At 42.7% G+C, this 9,849-nt stretch overlaps 1 protein-coding gene across 1 annotated transcript; it reads right to left on the bottom strand.

The window, feature by feature from the left end:
- Positions 1-6,666: 6,666 nt before the first annotated feature.
- Positions 6,667-9,839, bottom strand: tmem121ab (transmembrane protein 121Ab). Its single transcript, XM_061885802.1, has one exon. It carries the CDS (start codon positions 9,223-9,225, stop codon positions 8,278-8,280), a length of 948 nt encoding a protein of 315 aa, XP_061741786.1. The 5' UTR covers positions 9,226-9,839; the 3' UTR covers positions 6,667-8,277.
- Between the last annotated feature and the right edge of the window lie 10 nt (positions 9,840-9,849).

The raw sequence follows: 9,849 nt of genomic DNA on the forward strand, positions 1-9,849 counted from the left end.
AGTTCCGGTTTTGTGCACTTTGGGTGGTTGTTTTGGTTACTATGGCTGTTAATTGGTTTCATCTGCCTCTGATTAGTGCGCGGCACGTTCACCTGCTGTTGAGCACTAATCAGAGAGCTATTTGTTCACGTTGCTCGCCACAGTCTGTGTGGATTCGCTGTTTGCGGTATGCAACCGTCACTTTGGTATGTTCCTGTGTCCTGCTCCTGTGCTAAGGTATTGCCCTAGCTTCCCGTGCGATCGGCACGTTTGTTATTTTGTTTATTTCTATCTGTTTAGTACAGTGTATTATTTATTAAGTCATATTTCTACCTTCACGCTGTCGTCCAGAGTGTCTGTGTTGCATCTGAAGGAACGACCCCGCAGCAAGCTGCCACCCCAAGTGTGACACATCCTTTTTGTAGTTTTTAGCACTTCCATAGCGAGTCTCCCGACAGATATAGGTTTGAACTATACGCTACTTTGTATTAAATATGGTAAAAGCGGAGGATGCATGTGCATGTAAGAGCCAGTCTGCCCCGCAACAAGAGGAAAGAGAAAAAGAAGGAGCTTTTTGACTACAATGCCGGACTCTTGCAAAGAAAAAATATGTAAAAAATACTGTTAAGTATCCATGGCATTGGAGTAGACAATGAGACGCCAAGTAACAACAATGGCATAGAAGTGTGTTAAAGATAATTGATCATGTTAGCTCGGTTTTTTGTGTAGCTAGCTTAACCTTCTAATAGAGTCAGCATTGTCCGGCACAAAAAATAAAATACAGATTTTCCTAAAAACTGCTTTAAATTGGCCTGCTGTGTTTGCCAATGAACCATAAAGTTATGTAATCTACTATTACGTTCCGCCGTTTAACCCGTAGGGTAGCTGATAGCCTTTAGCCTGTATTGTTTACAACTCAAAATGGCGGGGCAGGGGAGTTATTTACATGATGAACAGTAGAAAAACCTTTTATTGTAAATATACACATGTATCCTACAGCTGCGGCTTATAAAATGGAGCAGCTAAATTATGGATTGTTCTTTGCTGACAAGGGAATAATAAAAATAATTTTATTAAAAATCAAGAAAAAACACTGAGATGGTGTTTTATTGCGGGGTTTGGTGTGTCTTTCCATCTATCCATAATGCTTCTTAAAAAAATGTTTTATCCTATGTGCCGTTCCGTTTTCCAGCCAACCATAGTGTGTCTACTCGAATGGATTTTTCCCTCATCACTCCAGGTCACTTCTTTAAGTTTTACAATATAAAACCACGTAAGCAGCACACACAAAAAAATGAAGGAGAAGTATAACAAGGACATAGCAGGAAAACAACCAAACAACCTTCCTTAGTCATGGCACAAAAAGAAAAAATACAACTAACGAAGGACAACACATGAGCATACATAACACAACCTGCTCACTGAACATTGTGGATAATGTGGGAAAAACGTCCCCAAAAATTTAAACGACCCTTTAAAGTCCATAGGAGTGCATGATGGGAAAATTTAAAAAAACTCTCCACGGCTCCCATGTAAAAAGTTAGGACACCCCTGAAATAACCACGTATGCAGCACACACAAAATAATCAAGGAGAAATGTAACAAGGACGTAGCAGGAATACATCCAAACAACCTTCTTTAGTCATGGTGCAAAAAAAAAAAAATGCAACTAACAAAGGTCAACACATGAGCACACATAACACAACCTGCTCACTGAACATTGTGGATATTGTGGATAAACGTCCCAAAAATCTAAACGACCCTTTTAAATCCATTGGAGTGTATGATGGGAATTTTTTTTTTAAACCTCTCCACAGCCCCATGTCAAAAAGTTAGGACACCCCTGAAATAACCACATAAGCATCACACACAAAAGAATGAAGGAGAAATACAACAAGGACGTAGCAGAAAAACATTTATGTAAAGTACATTAATATGTTTCTATCCCAATTCGGAGACCAAGCTATCTTTTTCTGGGATGCGGTAGCCCCAAGGTTGGAAAATTAATCCTCATGGTATCCTGAAAGAGGGAGCTGAATATTTTCTTTGCGGCGCAGATTATTTCATGCAAAGGGGAATGGAGATGGATTTGTGGCTTAATATTCAACATGATCTCATGACAAAGAAGTTCAGCATCAATAAAAAAATAACAATAATAATAGGGGCAATTACTAATGCACTCCATTTTTATTGGTCATTTTTCAAGTGGTTCAATTGCAGTGATATTGTCATCATTATTCCTTTATTAAAACATAAATCTGCTGGTAAATAATGCACAGGGTAACCATAGCAATAAATTATAATCAGAATGAACTGAATAAAAGGTATTTATTTAGTTTGAGGAATGTACAGTTCAGGAAAAAAAACAACTTTTCTGTTTTCATCACGACATTTTTTTCACACACACACACTTGCAAAGTGACCTGCAACAAACAAGGGTCTGCACACACACTCGCATGCACTCGCACGTCCTTGTGTGTGTGTTGTGTGTGTGTGTGTGCTCATGGGTCCTGCGGTTTCTTACATCAATCCGGAGCACACCAGGTAAAGCGTCAGGGCCCCCCAATAACACCGGAGGACACAGAAGAGCCAAGCGGGTCCTTTTTTTTCGGTCGGTACTGGTACTCGACGGTGAGGGATGGAAAAGTCACATGACCTGTGACTTTTGCAAAACAGACTATGCTCACGCTGGGTTTTTTACACAACAAAATGATGCTCTGGTGCATTGTGGAGTCTCTTGGTACAGTTTTGAACTTTTAAAACATCAAAAGAGTAAAAAAGAAGTGTAGGTTTTAAAATCTTTTTTTTCCCCTCTGTCTCCAGTGTCCAGTGAAGCTTTAATGGAAACACAGATTCTTTTTAATTGCATTATTAGTCCTTTGTAACAATGCTTCTTGTTGGTTCCTGTATATATATATAATATATATATATATATATATATATATATATATATATATATATATATATGTGTGTGTGTGTATATATATGTATGTGTGTGTGTGTGTATGTATATATATATATATATATATATGTATGTATGTATGTATGTATGTATGTGTATATATATAAGAATGTGTGTATGTATATATATATATGCATGTATATATGTGTATATATATATATATGTGTATGAATATATGTGTATATATATATGTGTATATATATATATATATGTGTGTGTATACATATATATGTGTATGTGTGTATGTATGTGTGTATACGTGTGTGTGTGTATATATATGTGTGTGTATATATATATGTGTGTGTGTGTGTGTGTATATATATATATATATATATATATATATATATGTATGTATGTATGTATGTATGTATGTATGTATGTATGTATGTATGTATATGTATATATGTATATATATATATATATATATATATATATATATATATATATATATGTATATATATATATATATGTGTATATCTATATGTATATATATATGTATATATATATATTTGATTTTTTTTTTAACTTGGAACTTCCCGCGGGCTGGATCCGGCCCGCGGGCCGTAGTTTGGGGCCCCCTGCTATAAGGGACAAGCGGTAGAAAACAAATGGATGGATGTTTATGCTTACTAAACTGTCTCATGTGTGACATCTGTAGGAGTGTTATCATGCATATTTGTACGTGCTATCATAATGTAATCAAGCTAGCATCGTTAGCATGAGCTAATATGCTAACACGTTAACAAGTGTCTGTATTTTAGTAATATTACCTTCCAAACTATTATTATTATTATTATTATTATAACGTCACAGTGGAGTTATTGCGTCTTTTTAGCTGATTGGAGAGCTAGCTTCCGCAGCTTGTGGGTCCATGATGATGGTTTCTGTTTTGTTTAACCCCCCGTTTTACTGCCGTGTTACAGACACTGTTTGGAAACAATTAAGGTATGTAAATAAACATTTACAAAAATATTTCATGTGGAAACAACTAATTTCACAGTATACATATATATCTGCGGCTAAAATATGGAAACATGTTTTTCTGCTAAAAATTTGTGCTTGCTTCTTATATACTTGCATCCTCTATAGTCCGGAAAATATAATAATTTGTCCATAAAACTGTTAAGTTCACCTCTGCATAACATTCTAGTACGGGAAAAAAAGCATGTTCCTAAAGGTCACACGCGCTCGCCCCATGGCAGCGCATCGCACCCTATTTTTTGAAAAAGGACTTCTTTACAGGAAGTCCTTGAACAAACCGCTGAAAATAACATTTTTTCAGATTTGCATGCACATCAAAACAAGAGCCCCTGTTTGTCATAAGCAGTTTTTATATTCCACAAATGATGTTCATTTAAAATGGAATAGTTTTGAAGGGTCCTTATTTCATAGTCCTGGACCTAAAAAGTATGTCTACAGGTAGAAAGTAGTGATTTTAGGTTTGTTATAGAGAGTTTCATCATGTTTTGAAACACCCACTAGCCCCTTTACTCCAAAAATGTGGGCGGGCCTGCATCAGCCTGCTGACAACTCCTTGAGAAGACCGGAGGCAATTTTATATTGTGTAGTTTGCATTTTGGTAGCATCTTCATCCTGAATCATGTTGATTGTATCCAGAAATTGAAGGAGTGATCAAACATGTCTGCCAGATGCATTGTTGCAGGTTGTAGCAAAACAACTACAGAAAGTCACCTTGCATACATTTCCATAGGATAAGGAAAGACCAAGCAAGAGAAGTGTAATTTGCAGTCACTGTTCCAATTATTCTGAATTTTAACGGTGTTCATCAGATGGGAGAAATTTTAAAGATTTAAGCCTGGTGGCAAAGTCAGGAGCACCCTGACTGAGAAAGACTAAGTCAGAAAATGCTGAAAAGCGAAAAAAAAAAAAGATCAGAGCCGAATAGAAAAATAATGTAAAGCGTTGTTATTGAACTTTGCGTCCTCGTCTACTGATGTTTTCCTATAGATGCTTTAGAAAATGCTGAAAGAGCATTAGGGAACACAGGCCACATCCATCCATTTTTCCACCGCATGTCCCGTTTGGGGTCGCGGAGGTGCTGGAGTCTATCTCAGCTGCATTCGGGCGGAAGGCGACGTACACCCTGGACATGTCGCCACCTCATCGCAGGGCCAACACAGACAGACAGACAACATTCATGGTGTCCATGAAAAAAGGAAATGGAAGAGCAGGGAAGTACGGAAATTATTTTATATTCCTTTTATGCTCATAATGTTAATGTTCTTTTTGTTTTACTCAACGTTATAGGTGCACCTACTGCACTTCTACCTCCCTCACATACATACGTACGTACATACATATATATATATATATATATATATATATATATATACACCTTCCCACTCTAAATCCTATTCCATAAACCCGTCCCTTTGAAAAACTACACTAATATTTTCTGCTTGCTGCTTAGTACCACTTTGAGAGTAACCTCTTTCTGTCCATGTCTTCTAACTTCCTCTCATAGTTGTTCTCCTTTCTGTACCGTATTTCCCACAATGAACGATTACATGTTTACTCTACCTCATTGCAGTCCTCACATAATCCTTCCGGGTGTTTGTTTATAAGATGCAGAGTCTTATTCAGTTTGACGTGTCCTAATCCAATGTGTGATAGGATTTCTTCCTCTTTTGTGCTCCCCCTTACAGTTCTTCCCGCTCCTACTGTATTCTGTATTGCGAGTAAGTGCCTTCCTTTTGTGTAATTGACACTTCTTCAAAATATCTCCTTTAATTGACGTTTTTGCCTTTGCCTTGCTGAGAAGTACCTCTCTGTGCTGATCTAGCGTTGGCGTCTGCTTTGCCAGCTGATCTGCCAGTTCATTGCCATTTATCTTCTTAAGCCTGAACAATATTTCATACGTGTCATTAACTATGTCTTGTCTGCTCTGCAACCTAAAATTTTTCATTGTTTTACTTTTAAAAGTTAAAAAACTTGAAATACCAATTATTGTCTCACACACACACACTCGGTGTGGTGAAATTATCCGCTGCATTTGACCCATCACCCTTGATCACCCCCTGGGAGGTGAGGGGAGCAGCGAGTGGCTGCAACTGAAAATAATTTTTGGTGATTCAACCCCTCATTCCAACCCTTGATGCTGAGTGTCAAGCAGGTGGGAAATAGGTTCCCATTTTTATAATCCTTGGTATGACTCGGCCGGGGTTTCAATTCACGACCTACCGATCTCAGGGCGGACACTCTAACCACAAGGCCATTTTTGTAGCTGTACGTAGAAATGGCGCCTCTAAATTGGCAGCTCGTTGCTTCCGCACTGTGGTCTTTTAATGTCTCCCTGTTGTTTCACACCAAAATGGCGCCGGAAAATGTCCGCCACGGTACTGCGCTGCCCCGTCGTTTTTTTTACTTGTTTCTTGCATCGAACAAATAGAGCACAGCACCAAGACCAATTCTTTCCGTGTTACACACTTGGCCAATTAATATGTTTTTGATTCTGATTCATATCAGTTTTGCAATTAATTTCTAACTTTCCTGAAGGAACTCTTCTGAAGGAATCAACAAAGATGTATCCATCTATCTATCTATCTATCTATCTATCTATCTATCTATCTATCTATCTATCTATCTATCTATCTATCTATCTATCTATCTATCTATCTATCTATCTATCTAAAGGACATAAATAATAGTTTTACTATTATTTAATAGTTTTACTCTTCTGAAGGAATCAACAAAGATTTATCTATCTATCTATCTATCCATCTATCTCAAGGACATAAATAATAGTTTTACATGCCTTTATCCACACTGTCGGGGCAAGAAAACAGGCTTCAGTTCTGTAGATGACGTCACACCAAAAAGGGGCGACATTGAGTCTGGCGAGTACAAGTACAGTTAGTTATGTACCCATTACTCAAAAAGTAATTGATTGGAAATGACTGCCGGATTCAAATTCCAGAGCAAAAAATATAATTTTGCTCATCTGGACCCTATGGGTTGCCCTGTGATGAGGTGGCGACTTGTCCAGTGTGTACACCGCCCTCTGCTCGATTGTAGCTGATAGGCACCAACGACCCCAAAGGGAATACGCGGTAGGAAATGGATGGATGGATGACTTCCGGATTCAATTTCCGGAGCAAAAAATATAATTTTGTTTATCTGGACACTATGGGTTGCCCTATGATGAGATGGCGACTTGTCCAGGGTGTACCCCTGCCTTCCGCCCGATTGTAGATTAGATAGGCACCAGCGACCCCAATGGGAATAAGCGGTAGTAAAATGGATGGATGGATGACTGCCGGATTCAATTTCCAGAGCAAAAAAATATAATTTTTGCTCATCTGGACCCTATGGGTTGCCGTGTGATGAGGTGGCGACCTATCCAGGGTGTACCCCGCCTTCCGCCCGGGTGTAACTGCGATAGTCACCAGCGACCCCAAAGGAAATAAGCGGTAGTAAATGGATGGATGGATGACTGCCGGATTCAATTTCTGGAGCAAAAAATATATTTTGCTCATCTGGACCCTATGGGCTGCCCTGTGATGAGGTGGCGATTTGTCCAGGGTGTACCACGCCTTCCACCCGATTGTAGCTGAGATAGGCACTGGCGCCCCCCGCGATCCCAAAGGAAATAAGCGGTAGTAAATGGATGGATGGATGACTGCCGGATTCAATTTCTGGAGCAAAAAATATATTTTGCTCATCTGGACCCTATGGGCTGCCCTGTGATGAGGTGGCGACTTGTCCAGGGTGTACCACGCCTTCCACCCGATTGTAGCTGAGATAGGCACTGGCGACCCCAAAGGAAATAAGCGGTAGTAAATGGATGGATGGATGACTGCCGGATTCAATTTCTGGAGCAAAAAATATATTTTGCTCATCTGGACCCTATGGGTTGCCCTGTGATGAGGTGGCGACTTGTCCAGGGTGTACCACGCCTTCCACCCGATTGTAGCTGAGATAGGCACTGGCGCCCCCCGCGACCCCAAAGGAAATAAGCGGTAGTAAATGGATGGATGGATGACTGCCGGATTCAATTTCTGGAGCAAAAAATATAATTTTGCTCATCTGGACCCTATGGGTTGCCCTGTGATGAGGTGGCGACTTGTCCAGGGTGTACCCCGCCTTCCGCCCGATTGTAGCTGAGATAGGCACCAGCACCCCCCGCGACCCCAAAGGGAATAAGCGGTAGAAAATGGATGGATGGACCCTATGGGTTCTTTCATATTTAATAGCAAGAAGCATTGTTACAAAAGAGATGGACCCTACTAAACACAACTTTCAGAACATTTTGTCGTACGACTAAAATTCACAGGTCGAGTTGTGTTGCTGGTTACATTCTCGGCGCAGGATGGCGGTCACGATTCAATGACGTCCTGCGCCGGCGTGGGTTCGTGCGGCAAAGTGGTGGTGGCGTTGGGCAGAGTCTGCGTGTGGCCGACCGAGTTCTGCTGCATCTCCATGGCCATGGCGTTTTGAGGGTGAGGGAACTCCTTCACCTGCCTGCGGTACTCCAGGAAGGTGGAGGCTTTGGTGGCGATGGCCACCACGTTCTTGCCCACAAAGATGGTGGACACGCGGCTGTCCTGAAAGAGCACCATGTTGACGCCTCGTATGAGGATGGTGACCACGTTGATGGTGACCAAGCTCAGGACCGGGTAGAGCATCATCTTCTGGGGGGTCATGTGCTCGCCCTGCATGCTGATCTCGCTCAGCGACACGCAGGGCAGGATGAGCAGCAAGATGTAGCAGTAGAAGAACATCAGGCCCTCGGCCCAGATGGGCAGACCCGTGCGTTGGGGCTCCCACAGGTTGGCTTGGATGTCCAGGAGATCAAGTAAGTCCAGCGCCACCCAAAACAGACGGCTTCGCATGTCCTCCTTCTTCCGGAAAGTCCTCACATATTCCATGCTGTCCAGCGCCACCAGAACCAAGTACAGACCGGGCACGCACACCGATAAAAGTAACGTCAATGCCTTCCGCGCCACCGTCTCCAGACTCTTCCTGTCCGCCTTGCAATTCTGGAACACAAAGTAGAGTTTGATTTCCAGCACGAAGATGTAGAGGAACCAGAGGATCATGGCGTATCCCCGCCGGGCCGTGCGCACCTCGGCTCCGACCCACACCGCCACGTATCGCAGCACTATGAGGAAGCACACGTCCCCGACCAGCACGATGATGCACACGCCGATCTTCCTGGGCCCCTGGTTCTGCTCCACCAGGTAGGCGTCCATGAAGGCCATGCTGGTCATGATGACAATGGTGGTCAAGCACACGTGGCGTTTGTCGGGGGGCGGCAACACCATGGCGAGGGCACTCTCTCCGTTTTACGAGGGGGATTTTTTCGAATCCTGCGTTACCGAGCACTTGTTGGCAAGAGTCGTCGGTGGAATCACTCAATTAAGTCGTTTCCCACTCCCACGCCGTCCCTGGTGCTCTACAGCTGACACGCCATGACTGATCGTAATCCACACACTCTCCCACAGCGGGCTTTGTCTAACAGACGTGCGACGGGATTGCTGCAGTGCGGGGATGTTGAGATAGGAGTTTATTTCTGTATGAGCGACAATGTAGGAACCCGGCGATCCGGCTGGTGGATTTATGCTCGTGCACGCAGGCGCTGCCAGCCGCACCGTGCCAAGAACTCCTCCACGGGTGTCTCCTGCAGACAGCGGCGCGGTGTGTGTGCAACTCCCGAGCGTGCGGACGGAGACGGAGGAGAGAGAAGAGAGGAGTCTGCAATGGCCCGGAGCCTCCCCCCTCCCAAAGCCGCCATAAATCACAGAGACAGCAGGTCAACGGCCCTTGAGGCCTGGCGTTCGACGTCGGCATCCCCGCGGGGAGGCTCTCTCGCTCGTCCGAGTATCCATCCTTGGCCCCTCCTCCTCCTCCGTCGTTTTGCCTCTTGGCAGCCTCCCCTCGGCCTGAAG

This window comes from Nerophis ophidion, linkage group LG24, assembly GCF_033978795.1.
Source record: "Nerophis ophidion isolate RoL-2023_Sa linkage group LG24, RoL_Noph_v1.0, whole genome shotgun sequence".
Taxonomy (NCBI): Eukaryota; Metazoa; Chordata; class Actinopteri; order Syngnathiformes; family Syngnathidae; genus Nerophis; species Nerophis ophidion.

Bases quoted from the DNA above. Each gene is read 5' to 3' on its own strand.
- tmem121ab (XM_061885802.1), bottom strand. From the start codon at position 9,225: ATGGTGTTGCCGCCCCCCGACAAACGCCACGTGTGCTTGACCACCATT.